We start from the raw sequence: 24,952 nt of genomic DNA, 5'->3' as shown, positions 1-24,952 counted from the left end.
AAGCTGCTTTTAGCTATACCCCTACAATATCACTACTCGGAACATCAGAAATACGCTTCACTTATAGAGTTGGTAGAGGGCAACGTGGTATAACCAAATCAAACGATTACACTCTCGTGCGACTCGGAAAAGAACGACATTCTGCCATTGTACGTTTATGCTTATGAAGAACAATACAACAATTTCACCAAGCTTCGTTATATGTGAGGAATTATTCTTCCAAAATTGTTCGAATTTATGAAGTCTGAGATTAATATTAGTCCAGTGAGTTACAAGTACCATGCTCTGTACTGGTAATATCTACCAAATGTCACCGTACTATCGCCATACTGTAAAAAAGAATGATTACTGAACTGCAAATGAAACCCAAGTTTCGAAAAAAATGAAATCTCATAAAAGCAAGCGTTCATTTTTTGTTGTTGTCAAGTTGCGTTTTTTGCTTGTTGAATATATCTATGTACAAGGACTTGAATGCGCTGATCTAGGCCACCGATGAAGACTATACGATGAATTTAATGAATCTAATGTGATTGACAAGATTCAGGAAAAACATGACACATATGCGGACCTCGCCAACTAAATGTCACTCTCTTAGGGTTTGGACCTCCCTAATCCTTGACTTGAGTGTACATTTTACGAAAAGTTTTTAACGGTTCCAAGTCCCATTCAGTTTCGTGTAAAGGCTGCAGTGGCCCTCAGCTGATGTAAAACCAAAGTCACTCACTCACAGACAGGACCACACAACCTCTCTCACCTACAGTTGACTTTAATCTGTAAAACATAAGAGAAAAAACCTATACCGTTCTACAGATGGGATAATATATGACTGACGAGGCTTTGACTCGGAATCCAAAGATTTTTTATGTGTAAACAATGACACTATTCGATATTACCGCATTGTATGGCTGTTTCGCTGCGACACGTGAGACACGCTCATGTTGATAGGCATGTGATCATTACGAGAGTTGATGAGTTAATGGTATACAACTAGCACTGACAAACAGCTGTTACAAGCGTTGGTATTATATTAACTTGTGCACATTTCATAATGTGCCTATAATTGTTTATGTTTTATTGTTTATGTTTTTGTTTGTAAGAGAGCACCCGTGCATATTTATTGACCAGGGCTAGATTGCTGCGCCGTAGAAGATATGAACAAATTTCAGATAGAACGTTCTACAAATCGACTATGATTAAGAATAATAAAATTTATTTTGGTAAACGGTGAGTTAGCGAGCATGGTTTGACGCTAACTTGCACCTTGTCCAGCACTGACACGTTGACCCCGCTTCGAGGTCGTATCAGTGTACGCGTAATTATGAAATCATAACTAGTTTTCGAGCTTTTCTCAATTAAACATAACTCGATTCCTTTCCCACTATTTTTGTGTCATAGCGTATTGTCTGTCATCTGAACTTGGGTAGCTGTAGCTAAAGGTCCATTATAGAGAACATCTATCACCTCATGAGCATTGGTTTGTTAGTGTTGTGGTTTAATGTGCGAAGCTCATTTCTAGTTCCTCTACATTGACATTACTGACAAATGGCTAGAAGAGGCGTAAAACTGTACTCACTCGCCCATTTTATTAACCTGTAACTCATTACCTGGGTGCTGTATATGATGTAGGTATCAGTGAGTGAATTTAGTTTTTTAGCAATATTCCAGCAATATCACGGCGGTGGACGCCAGACATGGGCCTCACACGTTGTACCCATGTGGGGAATCAAACCCAGGTCTTCAGTGTGACGATGGAACGCTTTGACCACCAGACTACCCCCGCCGTCCGGATGTAGTTGTCAATGTTGTGTCTCGCATTCAAATATTTTGTGAAAACACTTACCAGTGTTTTTGAGATAAGATGCAAATGTCATGTCATATCTCTTCGGGTGATAACGCGATAAGGAAACTGAAAACGTGTCTTCAATCTTACACGAACCTTGACATTTACAGAACATATGATTGTGTAATGTTCTCTTTTCAACTGTTTCTTGTCCCCCGAGCAAGGAACATTTGACATTTTGATTGCACCACACAGCCATGTTCTATATCCCGAGGAGGCGGATATCGAGGCGGACTGGAGATGGGAGTACAGGCAAGATCAGAATCAGAAATGTCACTGACAGTAAACACTATGATGAAACAGGTAAAATTATATAAAAAAATCGCCAACTGTCGCATGGACTAATAAATAGACAAAATGAAGGTTCTGTTTCTCAGTTATTTCACAAGTTCATTTAAACCGCATGGGTTAAGAACTAATTTAGAGGGTTTTGTTTTGCTCTGTCATCTTATCCCATTGTGACAATCACTAAATTGTCTGCCAGACTTGATATGTTTCCAAACAACAACGCCATACTGCGGAAACAAACATACACTCATCATATAGTCACAACTGTAATATCGACCCTGTTATTTAACAGATATTTCTTATAGATGTTGAGGTTTTGTCGTTTCTGTGTCACCCTATTTATCCCGAACGCTCGCATTTTGGTAAGCCTATCAATGAGCCCAGGATCCACATTCCTGGTTTTGGTGACCTCAGGTTTCACACCTTGACTTCCATCAACATTTTACCGACCACAGGTATGTCGAGATGTGGAAGGTGGGTAGAAGGCATGGAGACAGTTATTTTGTGTGACTGGTTGCCATTTTGTTAACAATCCTACTATCTAACGCTCATTTGGGCTGATCTGTAAGGTTGAGCAGCCCTGCAAATCAAACTGGCGTGAAACCATAGTGCAGATAATTATGAGATCGCGAGAACCATGGGAATGAAGTGTGTGAGGCTCTGTTCCTCTTTGAGTCTCCATGTTGCTCCTTGAGGCTCTGTGTTGCCCTCTTAGGCTCTGTGTTGCTCTCCGAGGCTCTGTGTTGCCCTTTGAGGCTTTGTGTTACGAAAGAATAGGCCTTGCAAGATTTACTACAATAATTTTAGGAAGGTGGGTTGGGCTTGCTAGCTATTCCTCCAGGTGACGGTGTACTCTTCGCAAGGTCTCCTTCAGAGCTAGTAGTACACATGACCAGAACCTGCTGCTTACCTGTCCTGGTGGACTACGTCATTAATTTAAGGCTTCGTTAGTTCGTATAATTGTCCACGAGTGATTGGAATAATCGCTGTCCTTAACATGGTCCATATAATCATCATCTGGTTGTAGTCGGGCAATGATAGGGGACAGCTGCAGCATCATGCTACTTCAGTACTTAGAGAAGATCCCATTATCCCTTTTGGTGGGTCGGGGTTTTCAATCCCTGTATACGGCTTTATATACTTATCCCAGTACTTATAATGTTCTTGTGTACATTGAGTATGATTAGGATGATGATTATGTGGTGATGACGGTGCTGCTGCTGCTGATGTGATGATGACTACGACGTCAATGATTATGTGATGATGATGATGATAATGATGATGATGATGATGGTGGTGGTGGTGGTGGCGGTGATGGTGATAAAGAAGTTCGACGTGACCCTACGTCATCTATGGAGGTGGATGGAAGTCTGATTCACACATTCACTTCCAGCATTGATGATAAGTTTTTATCAGTTTAATGCAGTTTAATTCATTTATCATGAAAGCGTGATAAATGTCAATTGCAGACAAAACCACGCGAAGGCTTCTCGTAGCATAACGCCACGATTATCGATACCTGTACACGTCAAGTACACAGGGTCACGTTACACAATGCATACACGCGTCTTCATGACTAGATGCTGTTGTTTGCTGTTTTCATGAGCCTTAGCGTCTCTTGTCATTACAGCACCAAGTGCACGTTGATGCACTCCCTGAAAGCGCAGAGAGATGCCTTATCGTATTGAGATAATCCTAACGCGTTTTACGTTTGACGTTATTTGTTTGTTTTTTTTAAAATGCTGATTTTGGAATGTCTAGAAGCGTCCGAGTTTACCATAATAGCCAACACCATAACACACTTTTATTTATCATTCAATCATTTACCTGTTATTTTGTCATTATAATTATTCTATTGTTGTCAAATTATTGCATAATTCAAATAGTTAAAATGCCCATAGTTCAAACGATTATTTAACACAATAACTTTTTATTTCACTTACCATGTACTGAAAATGATATATCGTGTAACTCGGTATGATCTCTTACATAACAATGACCTATGTAATTAGCTGAATAGATATTGTATGAACCTGGTACAGCTGTGATTGTTTATATGTGTTGGTGGAACAGTCTGCCTGATGGAGGGGAGAAAGCTAGTAATTAAAAACCACTAGACTGGAACAGGTTGTGTAATGCACGGGTAGTCATACTGGGAGTAGTCATAATGGGAATGAACCCATAGGGTTTTCAGAGAATATTGCTTGTGAATTGTTAACTGCTGTATGGTATTTGTTATTGAGAGAAATACTGATGACTCGAAATCAAGTCACCCTGTTTGCACCCCCTCCCCCGATGCAATGATCACATCTTACGACTCAGTGGAGATGATGTCGACAGCAGTATCTGCTGTTGCGCGCAACTCCGACGGTATCCACATCACTGTCTCGTATACATTTCTTACAACCGCAATCAATACATCATGGTTACAGAGACATGTGTTTGCCGTCCAAATATAGAACTGCTGTAGGTATATGTTAGATAATCCGCATCACCATTTCCGCCACTGCGGTAGGTAGCTTGATATGAAGATCTCCTGGAGGACATTATCAGTATGTTCAGAAAGTAAATCCAAACCATTTGGAACCTGTACGGGGTCCTGTGCATCCGCAAACGAATGTCTGTGAGTGAAATGTGACCTACAATTTCCAGACATGTCAGGTATAATTATTTAATTATTTGTATATTGTCTTGAATGGCAAAGAAATCACCAGGCATGTCAGGTATAATTATTTAATTTGACTGAACGTGTATTGTCTTGAATGACAAAGCAGGATTCCGAGGTAAAGGTAGTTCCCCAGTGCCTCTAAGTTGTCGTTGCAGTCTACCACTGAGTTTAGACATTTCTCCAAAATATGTTTTATGCAGATGGTATTTGTTCACGTAGCTGTGACATTCCGTTGTGTTGCAGTATTTTGAATTTTGTCTGTGTTTTTATCATGCTCCTAGATTCTCTCAAAATGAATATCGACCCTGTGCACGTCTCCTACTGCCTTTATTGACACTGCAACTGGAATACACTTAGTTGAATAAGAAAGCGGTTCGTAGCTAACGTTTTGCCATTTTGTTAATAAATTGTAATGACATGTGATAAAGTTTTACTAACATTACAAAAAAATAAATATTTGAACTTATACTTAGCTCTGGACTGCGTGGTCTATCTAGCATCGTTTTCATTTTTTTCATTCATGTTTTTTTTTCTTTTTTTAAATGACGTGGTTCACAAAGACAATATTTAATGATTAAGACATCGCGATACATAGGCGAATGTTTCCTTCCCTTCTTATCCCCGTTTGTGACGCAAAGCTTACATTCTTGAGCTGACTACAACTGTGTTTGCATGTGTAAATATTGTAATATAAGGACAGTTTTGATCGTAGCATAGTGACGGGAGATATTACCCATGCCAACCAGCCATATATGACTGTAACTGACACTCAGGCCAGTTGTGTCAAGCTATGCAAGCTTATTGCATATGCAGGTTAGCAAAGACAACCTCCACGACCCAGTCTTTTGTAGCCGAGGTCTGGGATACGAAATACCTTGGTAAGTTTCGAAATCACGTTGAAGCTGCTTGCAAGTTTATTGGGTTGCCTATGATTTGTTATATGTGTATGTTTTAAAGCCAGGATGGTTGTTCTGTTTCCCGTGAAACAAGTAAATGTGGGCGTGGCTTTTTCCCGAGAATCTTCCTGATTAACATATATAAAAAAACAAAAGTCTGAAGATTCTTGGTACAGATATGATTTCTTCAGTTCTACTCGGTGTCACACAATCAATGTGGTGATGATGACGTAATACATGTACTTAATATGTATTCACTTTTAACTTCGTATGCTCGTAAATGTTCCAATCAGCCGTCGTCTTGTTAAGAACATGTCCGGATTGAAGAGGGTGTCGATTAACGAGGTTTAACTGTGCACGCACGATTGATGCATTATGAAAGTAAAACTGTAAACTACTAACGGGAATGACAGTAACCACACTGAGAGGTGTATCACCGTATCCTCGCTGCAGTGACGTAGGCGAATCTTTAACTTGGGACAACGTCACAAAATCGGTGTGTTCTTTATGAACTTTGTTTATGATAACGTATGTTGTTGCTGTTTGTGAAGGGTACATTGTCACGGATGGCCAAATACCTCTTTTCTATAGCTGTTTACACACTTACAGTCTTCTAGGTTGGCATACAGCATTGCTCAATCCCTTGTCTGCGTCAATGATAAATTCTATGGCCAATGTTATTCTCAATACTAGTGCAGTAGGACCGGGCCGACGACAAGGTCCGACTTAACCTTCTCACAGTCCCTGAACCACATTATGTTCCCTAGTCTACCCAGCCTGCATTGCTAAAGCCCTAAATGAAGCAAGTCTAGATTTCCCCAGTGAATATCCAGGGGTTCCTGTTCCATTTAAATGAGTTTATCTGTTACAGTCAAAATGATACTATATTCAGAGACTCGGCGTTAGTCTTATGTCCGACTACAAGCAGCATTTAGGGAGTGTTATTAGTATATATGCCAGTAAGTGACCTATTTATGCTTCCTGCTTTAACCGAAACACGGAGGTATTTAGATCGCTACACAGAGCGAGAAACAGAAACTTACATGAAGTTCACCAATACAGAGTATGACCCATTTTGTTTCGAAAACATTTATTTCGCCGTAGCATTATCTGACGTTTGATCCACAGATGCCTTGGAAATAAATTAATCTCTAATGATAATTCTTATATTTTGCCCCATGTCCTCATAGATCTTCTTCATGGTCCACAGACTCACTGTGCGTGCGGCCGTTTTCACACGGACCTGGGTTGTATGTATACGGTTGTTATGTTTCTTGACCACGGTCGCAACCGTGTAAGTGTCCGGTCTCAAAGAAATCGCCATGGACACATATCCACAACTGCATACACTCGTGACTATCAATGCATGTTGACTAATGTCAAGTAACACACGTGGCTGACTCACGCTGTGATCACCCGAGAACAGGCCACGCCCCCTAGCGGCGACATTTCGCAATGTTTTACCGAAGGTAATGTTAGGTGATAGCGTGATGTCGGTAGCTGTCAGATTTCAATTTCCTTAGCGGACGCGTCTATATCAATGCACTCCCAGTCATCTATAGTTTATTCGTTCCGTGATCTTACCATGTGATGTAGACGGACACGTCTTCTTTTCATACCACTTGTGCCTTTTCCGATCCGTGTGTTGACTTGCCTTAAAATATTTACTGGTGAGTGTTTCGTGTTTGTCTTGCCCCAACTGTCACCCTTATATTGTGAAGCGATTGTGTATTTCATGGTTCTCGTCTACTCAAAACCATCTTCATCGGGGTTTCGTGATGTTAATAATCAGTTTCATTTCCTGGTACATACATGAAGGTCATGTCTGGAGAATATTCATATCATAATTTTGGACACATTTTAACGACATGTGCATTCAGTTTGTTGTTAGTATCAAATCCCTTGACCGTCCCAGGATCCGCTTATCGTGGGTTGGAATTCCAGATAACTGAATCTAAATCCGACGTTAACCCCACTTCCGCATATGAGTGACCTGTCTGTAAGAAGTTGGTAGTTACTGTAAAATACATAGCTTTTGACGTGATTGATCTTCAATAGATGAACTTCCACTGGGACATTAATTTTTCATAAATGTCGAAAGTATCAGATGATGCATGAGAATGTCAGACAACGCTTTTAACGTGCAGGAAGTACATGTATTATCATTACGTAGGGAGGGCTGTGCCCCGTATGATTCGTGTTTGGCAATGGATAAAACCAGTTTTTCGTTACTGTATTCCAGTATGGTTTAATGAGAGAGGCGGGTCTAAGATTGTTTTCCGTGAGACACACGCTTGATATTCAAGCAGGAGGGAAAGGTGGAGGGTGGGCACCTTATATTTAATGTCGTCTGGATGTAAGCAGAAGCGTTAATTTAATGTGATTTCGGAGTTGATCTCGGATACAATGCTTTTATTTATTTCATTTACACATGGCAAGGCAGTATATACGTATTGTTGGTAATGATCACATGCTGTTTGCTATGGTCACATATTGTTGACAGTGATCACATGTTTACGATGAAGACATATTGTTGGCAAGGATGACATGCAACAAACTCGTCATGCTGGCACTGACCACTTAGTGCTGGCAATGATCACATGGTGTAGGCAATGACCACATAGTGTAGGCAATGATCACAGGATGCAGGCAATGACCACATAGTGTAGGCAGTGACCACATAGTCTTGGCAACGACCACATAGTGCTGGCAATGATCACAGCGTGTAGGCAATGATCACATAGTGTAGGCAATGACCATAGGGTGTAGGCAATGACCACATAGTGTTGGCAATGATCACAGGGTGTAGGCAATGATCACATAGTGCTGGCAATTATCATAGGGTGTAGGCAATGACCACATAGTCTTGGCAATGATCACAGGGTGTTGGCAATGACCACATAGTGTTGGCAATGATCATAGGGTGTAGGCAATGACCACATAGTGTTGGTAATGATCACAGGGTGTTGGCAATGACAACATAGTGTTGGCAATGATCACAGTGTGTAGGCAATGACCACATAGTGCTGGCAATGATCACATGGTGTAGGCAATGACCACATAGTGCTGACAATGATCACAGGGTGTAGGCAATGACCACATAGTGCCGACAATGATCACAGGGTGTAGGCAATGACCATATAGCGCTGACAGTGATCACAGGGTGTAGGCAATGACCACATAGTGCTGGCAATGGCCACATAGTGTTGGCAATGATCACCGGGCGTTGGTAATGATCTCATAGTGATGTCACTGGTTAATATCTGCGATGAACACGCAATGTCTGCAATGCACTCGTAATGTTGAACACTGTGTCTGCGGTGGACGCGTGGCGCGTCTTGAATGGCTGAAACACTATATCATCTAATGGGTCCCATTACACAGACAGCAACGTTTAATCATCTGTACGTCTCTTCAGACGTGGCTATCAACAACAGGTCGACATGACTTTCAGCTGTCGTATTGCTAACTACGGAAGTAACAGACCCCCCAACCCCACCCCCATCCCCCCTCCACACACACACACACAGCACCTCCTCCATTGCACACGCTTCCTTTCGTATACACCCTGTGTACAACACTGACGCGGAAATATAACACTGCAGCGGTAATCCCCGGTGATGGCACCATGTAATTCTATCATGACAAAAGTAACACCAGGCTGTCATTTCAGTCACATGATCCTCGGGAGGAACAGGATCACATCACGTGGATCAGATGAAAGCTCATTACGCAAGTGATGACACAGATAGAAAGGCTCTTTATAGTGAATCTAATTCCACATCTCAACAAATATGCATTATAGGCATGGGTAGTGAGGCAGGATATTGAACCTGGGCCAGTATAGTTCCCACACTAAATATTATACATTCTGCTAGCGGGAGCTATTTGCACAGGGCTTTCACAGAAAAGAACCACATACTGACATGGTGTGTGTGGAGTAAGTGAGTGAGTGTGACTTAACAATATTTAAGCAAGGAGTGAGTGAGTTTAGTTTTACACCAATATTAGCTATATTCCAGCAATATCACTGCGGAAGACATCAGAAATGGACTTCACATATTGTACCCATGAGATTAGTGTGATAGGGTGAATAATTTATTCAGGTAATCATCTGCTGGGAGGTTGTGCATATTGCTTGTGATATCAGCACTTTATTTTTATTTTTTTATAATTGGATATTTATATAGCGCACATATCCATGCAACTATTGCTTGCTCAAGGCGCTGCTATTTGTTTCCCTCGATCATTGGATGTCAGTATCAGCGTTACTTCTTATTATCAGTCTCAACTCCCTGTTAAGTATACACTTTCCACGAGGAACAATAGGACTAAATGATGATTTATTGCTATGATGATTATGTTTCAGGTACTAGAAGAACTCCATGCTGTCCATATCGATGGTTGGGAAAGCCGTATCCCCGATGACGACGTCGGAACATGCTTCAGATGCCTACAAAGACGCTGTCGCCTTTATAGGACAATTGCGTAACAATGAAGAGAAGCTTATTGAAAGAGCCAAAGTTCTCCTCAAGAAAGACAAGGACTATTGCAAGCGAGTGTTTTCAACGCAAGTCGAAGGATGGACACCGTTCCACGCCTTTGTGATGCGTGGCGCTAGAAAGCTGGTGAAAATCGCCCTCAAGTCTGGTGTGTGTGCACATTTGGAAATGGGCGCTCCCGAGGGTTTACCGAGCAGGTGCACGCCATTGCACCTTGCAGCGCACCGTGGTGAAATCAGCATTATACAGCTTCTTTTACAAAATGGCGCAATTGTGAACAAAAGAGATGGGAACAATCATACCCCAGTGTACTATGCAATGAATGCCAAACATACGCTGGCAGTGAAAAAGTTGATAAAATACGGAAGTGATACTTCTGAGATGACACCAGCGCAAAGGAGGATGTATTACGAAATGACTGAACCTCGTGCACCTGCGCTGTTGTGTCTCCCTACAAGAAGTGCCTCCATTAGGGGTAACAGGAACACGTAATCATGGTCCGGGTTTGAACCCCGATATCTGAAAACTGTGATACTTACCCAACCTCGTGTCTCATCGGTCAAAATCACCAGGGATATGTCTCTCGTTAGTGCTTTAAGGGCAGTTCATATCTCCAACAAATCAGATCTTCGTCTCGCACGTGAACGGACGCCAGTGTAACTTCGAAATGCACATAACAGGAAGTCCTTCAGATCAGGAAACGTGTCATCGTTCCTTAGAAATAGTATTTTATATCCATTTATCCAATTTGTCAAGTATGATTGTCAAAAATATTGTGTTTTGTATCCAAACATTCACCACACTATCATAGTTAAAGACATTTAGGTTTCTAACACATCTAACTTATGGTTGGGCAATGTGAGAACTGACAGACAATAAGTCAGAAACCAAAGAGTCCCATGCTATATCATATGAACATAGTGTCATATTGCAGAGAAGGATGAATTCAATTAGAGCATCTGTTTCTATACTTGTACATAAAATGGGTCTTGCTGGGATCGTTTAGACTCTTATGCGGAAACATATATTCTTTTTGAATCAATGCGTTAACGATTGCTTATAATGCTGATCTTCTGTAGTGTTGTATGTTTCTGTAGAGGGTAACACAGTCTGATGTACGCCTCTTTGTAACAGTGTTATACGAGCCGGTACAAAATATGAAAGTAATATTTTATTTGGAAGATCGCTACCGACTATGCCATGTAAAAAAATGGCATCTGCATGTCGGTTGTATTAAAGTCAGTGAAACATATTCTGACATGCTTGAAACTGCTATGAAATGGTTAATTATGTTTAAGTTGGACTTGCAAACGATTCAATGGCGCAGTTAAAATAAAGCAGTGAAGGTGAAACACAGCAGATGAAGTACATGCCTACATAGTGACTCAAGACACATCTAATCGAACGGTTTTCGAACTCCTTGCACTGCATACATCATATTTTGACGTCATACGGTTGTTTGCAAGTTTGGTCGTTAGCGTGGCAGCGAGTAATATTTTTTCAAGTTGTCACCCTCGTTGGAGGGGTGACATGGAAACTTGGTAAAGCGTCATTGACCAATGAAATTAAAGTATTTTACATGAAGGCAAGATGTAGATTGAACTAGTTTGTGAATGTGCAAGAATGTTCTGCAAAATGTAAGATGCAACTTCAGAAGCAAGTAGTTAATTGTAGCTGTTCACGAAAACAATTGATTGTTATAAAAAGAAGGACGGATTATTTTCGGGTGGGGGTTCAGATTTTGCATATCTATAAGTTAGATTTTTGTACTGCTGAAGCTGAGAAACAAATTATGTTGTTTTCAGTTAAAGCTATGAGCCGAAATACTGGTTTCCTTAAGAAACGATACTTCTAAACATTGTTTAAAACAATGTCTTTTTCTGTTCGGTTTTATATATGGTCTGTAAAGAGACAGTCACAACATTCCTTTCCCAACACAGGAAGCTATGTCGATGTTAATCTTACTGAATGTCACAAATGTTTACATTCGCACAAAGAAAGGTAAAATTCCAGGTACTAGTGTATTCAGTAAAAGGACGTGCGATAAATAAACGTCTGATTTGAATCATTTGGAAATGGGACTGATTTAGTGCAGATGTTTCAGTGATATTTCATAGCCACATGTTGTCACGAACGCCACATAGGTGAACAATCTCATTGAAAGCATTTACAATCAAAAATAGATACGTATATATATAATCGTGATTTCAGTAATTCTTTTCATCTGATTTCAAGTGCCCTTATTGATATGAAAGCAGTTGGGTCAGCATAAAGAGTAGGATGTCTTATGATTCTCATATGCATGGTGGCGGCGTGTATAATTGACAATGTCGTTATGTTTCCATGGAAACAGCTGCTTAGCTGCGCTATCACGCTACGTGCTCACACCATTCTCCAAGACGTCAGCTCTGTTTCACTTCGTAATAACTGTGAAGGCTCATTGTTTTGAAACTTTTTCGAAAAGTTCGTATATTTTGGATATAATTTCTTATTTCTTTGCCAAATTAACAGTTTATGTATGTCATTGTCTTTATATCCTGTTATGAAGACGTATATCCTTGACACTATGATTGCGCGTTGACAGTGTTCTGTTATATGCCGATATATATCAGTTTATTCCGATCATCTATGACGTAATCCATTCCAACTCGAATCAGAGTGCCTTATGTAAAAAAGTTGCGTACTGTTTGTGTTTTCTGTGATATTTGATATGATATAGCTATGTTGGAGGATATTGGTTGGGAAAGATTGTTCAACGTAGATTGTTGACTTTGACTCATCCCGTGCTGACTTGGAATCCCGGACTATTTTACAATGTTTCTTTGGCAACCTTATTACTTGCGGGTGAAACTTATGAAAGCGTGTGACAGTGTGTCATAAGTGGAGGGGCACCCAATGTCTCTCATTCCAATTAAGTGTTTCGGGTCTTTGGTCTTGCCTTTTTTGCCCAGGTTAAACAAAATTGATATCCGACCACTTGGCTACGTACGTACACAGGTTATGGTAAAAATGTCCGGTTATTTTCAATTCACAAGCGTGATGATCAATATATTCAAAGGGTAGAGGCTGTGTAGCCGACCTTGAGACTTGGCTTGTGTATCTTTAGTAATCAATGGCGTGGTACGTTGATGATGCCTTAGCCACGGGTTTGCCTTTTCCAGAATCGATTTACTCTGGTTGCCGTCATCTATATACCATGTCAGTAACTCATGGCATTATCACCCTTCACCCATCCGCTCAACCCTGCCAAAGGAAGACTTGAAACTTGAAAGCATGACATCGTTTTACTCTGGTGCATGTAAAACACATTCCACACGCGTCGTCAGATGCAAAGGTCTCTTGGGTCCAGTTAGCCAGTGATTATCCTTCATTTGTCTTGATTACTCTTGCTGGTTAAAGACGTCTCAACGAAATATATTTGATAATGAATGATAAATTGTTATGTAATAAATATTTTGCTTTATTGATTAGCACAAGAGACCGCAAAGATAACGAAGCTATTTTCACAGCCACTTCCTTTCGAAGACGAGCAATAACGGTCATTTCATGGTCAGCGTCAGAGTGATAATGTGTAATACGCGGCTGTGAGCCGCGGCTTTGGTCATCTTAGTTAGCTTTTCTCTCTTAGTTCTTTCCGTTACGTTACTTTTGTATTTACTTTTTCTATTTGTTTTTTGGGGTGAAGTACTAATTTCAAGTTCTGACCCCCATCTGCCATCGGTCAGCACTTGTAATATCAATTCCAATTGTTGTTTCCGTATTATGTTTGTTAAGTTTGAAATATTTATTGTCTCAAGTGTATATTCCATCATTTCAACCCATCCACCCTACATCCATATTGTTAAAGTAACAACGTTGTCTACAGGGACATCGTATACCGTTAAGGATCCAAACACCGTAGCACATCACCCTACAGAGTATAGTTGATGGTAAAATCGTCAGTAACATAAACCGCAAGGGCACTAGACACAATTATAATAGCATGATTATGGTATTTTACCAACGAGTTAATTTACAATCTTACAATCAAAACCATGTGTCTGCCAAAAGGGTCGACCGGTTAGCACAGTGGAAAAAGTGTTTGAAGTCTCCATGGCACGAGTTCGATTCTTCACATAGCAATGATGTATAAACCATATTTCTGGAGTCTCTTGCCTTGGTATCCTTTGGTACACCACATTTCCTTACAACAGCTCTGCCACATGACTCTCGCGGTCAAAACAATAATGACCACGAATGTTACATTTGTTTGTTCATAGCTTTCATTCATTCGGTTTTAGCCAGGGCATTTTAAACGAACACTCCTAAGGTATATGATACTGTGAAACTAATCGTATTTAATAGTAAACTTATTAGCAACATTTAATGAATATCAGCAAACATCAAACACAGCATATAGAACGTATTAACTCGATGTTTTATTTATGGATAGTAATATTTTTCTTCAGATTTATTATCAAGTTCGTGGGAGACGGTTTAGGATTAGATATGAAAAGGATGTGAAACACTGACTGAAACATTGACATTCACTAAAATATTCACAGAACAGGGCATCAACATATTTTTCACCGCTGTTTCACCACTAAAGTCAAATAGAATCTGTCTGAATACTGACTACTCTATTGCTTTGACATTTGTAGTAATATAGTAATACGCAGACAGATTCTAAACCACCACGGATAGTATGTAAGTTAAGAGTCAGTACGAAGTACAATCATTTTTCATGAAACTTACATTCCATGAATCATTGCGCTCATTAGAGTGAACACTTGTGTGAATTGTAAACAGAGCGATGTATATCAAATATATTATGTAATAATATATACACTTATCCGCAAGATAAAGTGGTCTTATTTAAAGTAACCATGTTAAACATTGGTTGCAACGAATGACATGAAAGATCATTTTGTTTCCGTCAGGAAATCTGACATTCTATTGAACGATCACATAGGACATACATTTCAATACAATCCGAGTCACGATGTGAGTCATTTCTTTGTTTTCAATACAATATGAGTGAAAATCATTCCTTTTTGTTTTCAGTGTAATGTGGGTCACAATATGACTCATTCTTTATTTTCAATGCATTGTGGGTCAAGGTTTTTGACAGCTTTTTTTCCAACACATTCAACGAGGTCATAATATGAAACACTATAACCTACAGTGTCCAATCACTTCTTTTGTTACATGCACTGTGTATCCATTTCTAAAAACTATTCCAACTGTTGGACAGACAATTAATTATGAATATTATATTGACTGACAATTGCATAATAGAAATTGCGAACTGTGATGTTGGAAATCACGAGTTCTTTCAAAACTTTGAAATTACATTGAATATTCTAATTTCCAACTTAAGTAAAATTTTGCAAAAAGTCTATTTAAGCAATGAAACGGTTTGGGAACCGCTGTCGCTGTACTTATTCCTTGGAGAAGAGTACAATCACGTAATTGTTGAAGAGATCTACGAATCTCAACTTGTTCCTATATGTGAATAAATGGTTGATCAACTGTGATTAATCCTTTTGACTTTGTGGATATTTTCGTAAAGTTTGTTAAATGAGTGAGTTTAGTTTTACGCCGCACTCAGCAATATCCCAGCTATATGGCGGTGTTTGTTAAATGATTGCTTCTGGTAACAAGTGTACATATGTACGTAACAAACTTCTTCGTCTTCAAATTTGGTTTGATTTGGGTTGATTGTTTGACAAGTATACCATAACATGTTCTTGTGTCAATACGATGGGTTTGGGAAACTGAACTTAAGAAAATATATACACAATATCTGTTTGCGAACTTATTATATCTGATGATTTTCATAGAATTATTTTTGTATTGATGCTAAGGAATAAATCCTTATTACTGAAGTTTAGTTGTCGACTGTTTGTTACCTGGACGTGTGGTGAGTGGGTGAGTACGGTGAGTAGAGTATTTCATGCAATGTCTCCCCAGGGACACAGGGAATGAGTGCGTGAATATTGTTTTACGTCGCCTTTAGCAATATATCAGCAATATCACAGGGCACACCAGGAATGGCCTTCACACATTGTACCCATGTGGGGAATCGAACCAGGGACTTTGGCGTGACGAGGTGACCAGGCTATTCGCACAGACACACACGCACGCACACTGGCACGCACACAAGCACGCACATATCACGTGGGAATGAAATGAAATAATATAGTGTTAGCAAAAATGTCAATACTTATTATGTTCCGTCAATAATTTACATTATATAACACGTTGTACCCGTGATGCCCGAATGTTTCAACCAATAAACTGTCATGGAGATAAAGCGAGTGTGGCTTACGCAACTTTAACGACTTTCCTGCAGCATCGCAACTTGCTAGACCAGAAGTGGGCTTAACACTTTCATCCTTATAGGGATTTCATGACAAGCGCTTGGTTACTTCACCGACCCGAGATACAGAACACAGTGAAGGGATGGGAAGGCATGTTGTCTGTTCTGAAGCTGGAGCAGAACATGTCTGTCACATATTAGGGGCGCGCGAAAACCCAGGTTCCGTTCTCTACATGGGTTTAATGTATGGAACCCATTTTTGGTGTTCCCCGCCGTGATATTGTAAAATCGCACGCACGCACGCACGCACGCACAAACAAACAAACAAACAAACAAACAAACAAACAAACAAACAAACAATCTGGCCGAGGATAACAGTGGCTGAGCATGACCAAACAAGTGACTTGAATGCAGTTCAAACATTATTTCGTTTGGAATAACTCCATGGATTTTGACGCGGTCTTTGGAATTTTCCACATATACCATTCGAAATTGTTGGATTGAATATGCGTCTGATTCCACGGCACTTTACTACGCATGTATATACTGCCGCACTACTTCAACACAACACACGTTATGGAAATGCTGATAAAACATTTATTAAAACTAAAAAAATACAACTGTATGATTTTCCAATTCACTATCGTATTACCCTCTATTATAAAAACATTCAATTACAATACACGCGTTCGGTTCCAAATGAAATTGAGAGACTATCAATTCTGCATAACATTCATCTAATTCCCAACGCAGCACGTTCATCTCCTAATTGAAAACATTTCAGTGATGACATGCTCTAATATCAGTACGGTAATATCAGTGTGTTTTTCAAACGTCTCCATTTTTCAATCACAAAGGACACCTCGACCCGAATATGTAGTTCTAAAACGAAGTCTTTCGACAACCTCACGATTTCTGTTTCTCACCGTTGTCATGATCATACCCTGCGCCGTGCGCAACACCCGGAAGCGGGCGTACGCTAAATAGCATTCGGAACTGTTCGGGGAAGAACCTTTTCGAGATAAATAGTTCAAAAGGTATGTGTGGATGTCCGCTTTCGCTATTTGTCCTGACACTATGGGTTGGTAATGAAGAATTCACTGGAATTTCCTCAATGCTGAAAATTATGTTTGTTATTTTTTACTTTTTGTTTCCTTGACTTACAGCAGACACTGCTGCTCTGCAGTGCGGTGAGTGCATGACACGGTATATGCAGGGCGCTGAAAGTGAAAAGTGAAACGTGATTGCTTGACGCCGGGATAATTATCCAATGAGTCTTGTTGTTAGTAGGCATGGCCACGTTGACATGGACTTTAAAAGCTGGTTCTTATATCTATACTTGTATGTATGCAATCGAAAATGATCGTAGCGACGGTCAGATATCGAAAATCGAATGGAACCGAGGACTTGGTGAATCGTTGCAGCCCTACTGATGGCAGTAACATGTTTGTCCCTGGCATCAGTAAGTTCATAGCATCGTCCTTATTTGCGTTTTGATCCAGATCAGTGCACTCACCCGTGAGGACCCTGGTTAGAATTTGTTTTCAGCAACCCATGCTTGCCGAATGAAGCGACATCTAGAAGCGGCTGACGTAACATATTTGATACATGTCATAAAATACCAAGTGTTACAAGCAATAGTAATGGTATCAATCACTGGTTTGTCTGGTCCAAGTTCGAACAGTTGTAAAGACCGCAGTCACATACCTGGAATAAATTTAATATTTGTGAGTGCGACGTTAAACACAAACACAAGCAGCTTTCCGCTCTCATCATTAAGTTCTTATCCGTTAGTCAGCAGGCTCAGTAAACGTAGTCTCATTGTTATTCGTTACACTCCACCACTGAGTCTAACAAACCCCACTAGAAGATCGCGTCAGGTAACCTTTGAGCGACCTATGACCGTCCAGTCAAACCCGAGACGGTTAAATATATTTAACCAATCAGACAACGGCTGCTACTTATGGATCGAAGGGGAAAATATTCAGGTTACTGACACAGATTTCTCCACAAACAAAAATCCGCACGCATAACACAGTTAATTGACCTGCAGTATATACGCTTTGTGGTTTCTGTCGGCATGGTTACCATTAGTTAATATTTCCGCAAGCTGACATCCTTGAATATTGCCCAAAACACTATTTTCAGCGACCGTTTACTCACCGTTGTCATGATTATAACGTGCGCCGTGCGCAACACCCGGAAGCGGGTGTACGCTAAATAGCATTCGGAACCGTTCGGGGATGAACCTTTTCGAGATAAATAGTTCAAAAGGTATGTGTGAATGTCCGCTTTCGGGATTTGGTAAGCTGTGTTCTGATTGGTCAATCTCAAATGTTACCTGACGCGACGTCCCATAAGGTTTTGTTAGACTCAGCAGTGGAGTGTAACGAAAAGTACTGAAGCTCAGTTTACTTAGACTTAGACTGGATTAATCAGTGACTTCTCAGAAGGCAAACAAATTCCACCCAGTTCTCTAAATCATTTTCGCAGTTAGGTTTTATCATCTCCTGCAGACGCTAATTATCGGTTACTGAGGAAAAGTTGAACACTGCAAAGATTTAACACACACTTCCTGATCTAGATGTGACATTGTTAACACGCATGGACTTGTAGCCACCCATCTCATCTTTCAGGCGAGACCTGTACCTGCATACACATGCATGACAACGGAATGCTTTTTAGTTAATAAATACAAACGTTTATGTATGTGAGAATTACCCTTAACAGCAAACAATCTTTTCGTATCCCTTATCTGAATAAGGAGGTTAGGGGAAAGCATTTTTTAAGGAGTAAAATGTAATGATAATACTTCTCCATAGTATAGATGAAAATTCGATTCCTATCTTTATTATCACTCAATATCCTCGCTTGGATACAATGTACATATGTAGCCCATTTGTATGGTGTGATATTGTCGGAACACTACTAAATGTGACAGACTGGTTGAAGCGCTCGTAAAATAAAGCCTATTGGTACCTTGCTGCCCAGGCTCTCACCAATTCCTATTGTGTCTCCAGTCTTTTGACATGTAACAATCATGTGTCTGATAATACGCTATCACACTAAGCTGCGTGGTTGTATTTAACTCTTCAGTCAAATATATTTCAGCAGTATTTCACGCAAATGGTCAATATATACTGCAGGAGCAAGTCAAGTGACTGACTCCACCCTGATTATAAACAATCATCATTTTTATAGAACTCCACTGCTCGGACGCAATGACACTCATCAACTAAGACCGACGGCCTGAGCTCCGAGTCACATGAAACGACAGCTAAAATATATTGAAAATCAAGAAGCTGGTTCTTCGGGAATAACGACCGGTAAAGAATTGGACACGACATCGCACTACATAATTAGCCTCATTTAACAAACTGACTTTCTATTTTAACCAGTGTCATGACAATGTCTTGAAACATTGAAATAATTCAGTAAAATCCGCTTTAGGGATCTTCTGAGTCAAGATACCACTTCACTTTCGCGCCTAAAGACCAGATGACTCTGTTCCTGTCAGGTGTAGACAACTCAAGACCCTTTTGGAAACGCTTTCTTCCCCTCTCCATCCAAATTAGTCTGTCTCACAGTCCCAGAACTACATTATTTTTCCTCCTGCCAAGCCCTGTCTACAACGCTATAGCCTTAAAAGGACCAACGTTGAATCTCTGGTGTCCATAGGGCTCCTTGTCAGTTTACACGGGTTAGTTTGTTACTATCAAAAGTAGACTATGCACTAGCTATAGCCTACATCCAAGTATATCCATCTATAAACGGATCCAGAGGGGGGAAATGAAGTGTGCCCACCCCCTCCCCTATTCTAAAGAGTGTGCAGCCCCTCCAGCCCCCAACCTCCACCCCAAACTCCCACACCACACTTCTGAAGAAGCTGCATCCACCTATGCCATCTTAGTTGTTTGTCCTCATAGCGGCATTTACACGTAAAGAACCTGGATAAAATCCCACGCTTGTCTTAGATCAATGCTGATGACATCAATGTCTTGTTCACATTATTCACCCACGAACCACTACCACTAACATGGGAGCGGCGTTAAAGTGAGTGAGTGAGTGAGTTTAGTTTTACGCCGCACTCAGCAATATTACAGCTATATGGCGGCGGTCTGTAAATAATCGAGTCTGGACCAGACAATCCAGTGATCAGCAACATGAGCATCGATCTGCGCAATTGGGAACCGATGACATGTGCCAACCAAGTCAGCGAGCCTGACCACCCGATCCCGTTAGTCGCCTCTTACGACAAGCATAGTCACCTTTTATGGCAAGCATGGGTTGCTGAAGGCCTATTCTACCCCGGGACCTTCACGGGGCGCGGCGTTAAAGAACAAAGACACCAACAAAAAATCAAAGCCGAATTGGAGGAGGAACAGAACCTATATACATTATACATCAAATCACAGATAGGTGTGACGTGTTCCACTGTGCTGTTAATTAATGTGGTTTCGCATCATAATGAGTAAGTAAGTTTTGTTTTACCCAAACTCCAGCAATATCACGGCGTGGAACATCATAAATGGGCTTCACGCATTGTACTCATGTGGGGAATCGAATCCGGGTGTTCGGCGTGACGAACCAACGCTTTAACCACTAGGCTACCCAACGCCCCATCGCATGATAAAAAAAATCAAATGGAGGGTTAGTCTCGAGTATTTGCCCCAACTTCAATTCATCGTTAAATCAAATTTATATGAATTAGTCACCGAAAGCAAGTTGTTAACCATTTACTGGTGTCATCATATGTCATTATACAGTAGGGGATATTCCAGTTTGCGAGCGTACCACTAGTCAATGCCATTCATATGCAAAGGTCGTATACTAGTATATCCTTACAGATGAAACAATAACATAGGAATTTTTCCCTTAATTTACTCTTCGTCATTTGTTTCCCCCCTTACATATATTTTCCTTAACATATGCCATGAAAAACATGATGACTTTTGAGAGCTGTCGAGTTATAAAGAATTCACTGTACCTGTTGAACTGATTTTTGTACCAGCTTCTGTTGTCAAGTATACCTTCCGTTACAGTAGTAATGAAAGATACTACTCATGTAAATGTTAGTAATACCCCTTTCGGCAAAATCAAAACAAAATGAATAGGCAGATTAGTTTAGCTTTAGTTTCAGGTATACCAGTAATCTGATACCGTTCAATATGGCACACATAGCACATTTCTGCCCGCAGATGTAGACAGTGAAAATCCAGTGAAGCATTTTCATCAGCATGTCGGCATGACCTTTGTACTTTTACAAACTTTCCATTTGTACTGATAATCTACCAGGATATCCATACTTATATATCCACTTTTTCCACTTCTTATCTAGTATCTTGAGCAAACATTGCCACTTTAAGGGTACAGCATTCGAAGTTTTAATGAAGCCGTCAAAAGCTTTATGACAGAAACCTTGAAAATTCCACTTCTCTCGTAACACATGTTCCACTGCATTTTTATATCAATAGTTGATTTGCCTTGGGATGTGTTTATGCTGGATGTCAACGGTGAGGAAAGGCATATACCTTTCCGCTAATGTCCGAGCTCATCGCTATTTGATACATGCGTATAATTGATCTTTAAGATACTGAAAAGGGTTCTGTTACCATTACGTATTTGGGCCTATTCAATTACTGAATCCAAATATGATCCAATGCATTGAATGTCCTTATTATGTCCAAATCTTTCAATGTTAACGCTTGGTCAGGCCCTTGGAGCATATCGCCAAGAACAGGAACATAAGACTCTTATATGCTACAATCGCAGTTATAAAGTACATGAGCACATTTGGAACAAAACGTGTGAATAGCTGTCCCGCAGCAAAGGGGATTACAATACATCCTATGCTGTTTGCCATAATAGTTAGCGTGATTGTTCCCGCTGTCAGATGCACATACTCAGCGCTCCAGGCCAGAACCATGGGAAAGAAGGAGGAGCTTGACACGCCCATCACCGACGTTCCCAGCCACAGTACCACTTCATGGCTGTGGCCAGCCGTTGAGAGCAAAATACACGCAATAAACATACAAGTGATATTTAGACAAATGAGGATGAAATTTGAAAAAAAATCCGACAAGAGGAGATTGAGTATTTTCCCGAGGAGAAAACATCCCCAAAAGATAGACGTCATCATTGCCATCCGAAACTTGGAAAGGTGAAGGTCAGCGTCAACACCATAAGGGGTCAAAAGGTCACCGTAAGCAAGCACAACGCCACGTACTGATATATGATAAAAACAAAGAAGAGCGATAAATAAAACTGTTCTCAAAGAAAATAATTGTTCAGATGTTCGTTGAATATTTTCATAGTTTATAAGGGGATTCGATGTTCTTTTCCAGTAGTAGTATATAAACGCAAACACAGGTGGAACACAGATGAGACTAGCGATCATGTAAGCATAGTGAACACGTGACTGGTCAAGGGGAGTGCGTGACTGTATTCCGTTAACATGAGATTGGAGATGGTCAGTGACGGTGCTATTCGTTATCCAGATGTCGTCCTCCAAGGAGTCGGTGTTGGCGAGGAAGGGCGTGGCCAGGAAAGGAGCCAGGAATGAACCGATTCCACTCCCAACAACAACGAACTGAAAAGGGACGCCTTTCTTCTCTGGCCACAGCTTGTTGCATATTGACATTGTCACTGAAATAACGAAAATAAATCACGTCCGGGTCATGCTTATTCCGATACAAAGAAATCATTAGCGTAAAGAGACGATATGGTTTTGTAGATATATTTCATTCTTAGAGTAGTGGTAATAAATGCTCTGGGCAGAAATAATTTAGCAACATTGCAAATATCAGACCATCTATTGAACGTAGTCACGAGTAATCCCATTTGGGACATGGTTGGCTGTCTGGTAGTGACAACCTGGCATGCACTCTTCTGTTTCTCATATCACAAGGATAATGTTTTTTATAACCTTTTGCAATTGATTTGAGTTTTGGACACCTACCCTGACTAAATTTACTTCTTCTAAAAAAAACAAAACAAAAAAAACATCCTAAGTATACCAGGTCATGTCTTTAAACACGGTTCATTTAACATTCGTTAAAAAATGTAAACAATTCCTCATTAATGTGAGACGGATTTGATCTTTCCCGAAGAAATCAATGAATGTGTTAGGTCAATATATACAATCTTCCAGAATACTCACCATTGTTAATTATTCCTGCAGTTACCCCCATGACAAAGAACGCGACGCCTAGACAGTAAAAGGCGGTTCCATACGGAAGTGCCAATTGTACTGTGCAGCCAATGAGGAGAGAACAGGTCAGAATGAGCCTCGTACCCATGCACTGTTCAAGGATATAGGATAGGACTACTCCCACAACGAAGCCTGCTCCACGAACAAAGAAGATGTAACTCATCTCCTCCATGCTCGAATGGACAATTTCCTTGAGATCTAGCAGGGTCGGTCCTAGGATCCCGTTCACAAAACCCTGGAGTGTGTGAAAATAGGAAGCATCATAGTATGACAAAGCTAATTCATTTAGTAATTCACTGCACTATGCCGTTGAAGTAAATCAGTAAGTAATAAAGCTGTTTTTCACAGCAGAAAGAAGCCCAATCATAATTGACTTTCTTGACTATATTGTATGTTATACGTCATAAGATCTAGACTAAGTTGCCATTTGGTGATGTTTGTGTGTTATTAACGCCACACTCAACAATTTTAGGTATGCTAAGGTGGTCAGTAAAATGAAGAACATTTGGCTGGTATTGTGGTATTGACGTGACTGGAATGATCCTCCTGTTGCTGTGAAACGCTATTAACCAACCGACTGGGTTCTGCTCCTGTCCTTTAAAGGGCCCCGTATGACATATGACAAGAAGCCATCTCTTATTAACTCTCACCCTTGGTGACCGTATTTCACAACTTTTGAGTTACAATTCCTTTTTAAACTTAAATCAGCACGAGCAGAAAGAAATACATATCTGCTGATATACCATTTAAAGCATCATTGACGTGGTTAGAGATGCATGTGCCGCTAAACATAACACCGCTTTCATCTGACTGCCGACCTTTAACGAGATCATAACAGTTTGATCGAAACTCAGTGATGTTAATCGATAGCAAGATGGAGGGCTCTTTGTAAGTGCGCTTTGCAAATAATGTTAATATAAACTATATTCCCTTGAAATCCCGTTTTTAATAAATAAACAAACCACACACTCAAGTAACTTTAAGACTTAGAAATCGCACATTTCCTTGACTGTATATTACATAGGGAGGATATAGTTAGGTTTTTCGTTTCGTTATATATCAGGTGAACCGCATAGTTATATATACCCAAGGTTCAAAATTACTAGCTAACAGAAGGAGATTTAGTCTTGTCAGTAAGTTATGGTTTAGTTCGTGGGTTGAAATTACGGGGAACAGAACTCATGATGTATGTAACAATTTTCTCAATGAACATGGTTTAGTGTAGAGTAAACAACAATCGTATCTAA

At 40.2% G+C, this 24,952-nt stretch overlaps 1 protein-coding gene and 1 long non-coding RNA gene across 2 annotated transcripts in view; one reads left to right on the top strand and one right to left on the bottom strand.

The window, feature by feature from the left end:
- Positions 1–16,061, top strand: part of LOC137278043 (uncharacterized) — an 84,056-nt gene extending 67,995 nt beyond the window's left edge. The window contains exon 3 of the long non-coding RNA XR_010956640.1: positions 10,062–16,061. This is a non-coding gene — a long non-coding RNA (uncharacterized lncRNA). The remainder of the gene's footprint in view (positions 1–10,061) is intronic.
- Positions 16,062–21,362: 5,301 nt separating this feature from the next.
- On the bottom strand, positions 21,363–23,934 carry LOC137277201 (sodium-dependent glucose transporter 1-like). The gene is made up of 2 exons (XM_067808875.1): positions 23,655–23,934; positions 21,363–23,140 (listed from the first exon to the last, which is right to left on the bottom strand). Exons 1-2 carry the CDS (start codon positions 23,875–23,877, stop codon positions 22,194–22,196), a joined length of 1,170 nt encoding a protein of 389 aa, XP_067664976.1. The 5' UTR covers positions 23,878–23,934; the 3' UTR covers positions 21,363–22,193.
- Positions 23,935–24,952: the final 1,018 nt, after the last annotated feature.

The sequence above is a fragment of the Haliotis asinina genome, chromosome 3 (assembly GCF_037392515.1).
Source record: "Haliotis asinina isolate JCU_RB_2024 chromosome 3, JCU_Hal_asi_v2, whole genome shotgun sequence".
Lineage (NCBI taxonomy): Eukaryota > Metazoa > Mollusca > Gastropoda > Lepetellida > Haliotidae > Haliotis > Haliotis asinina.
Note: the sequence above shows the minus strand (reverse complement) of the source record. Positions and strands in the feature narration are given on the sequence as shown.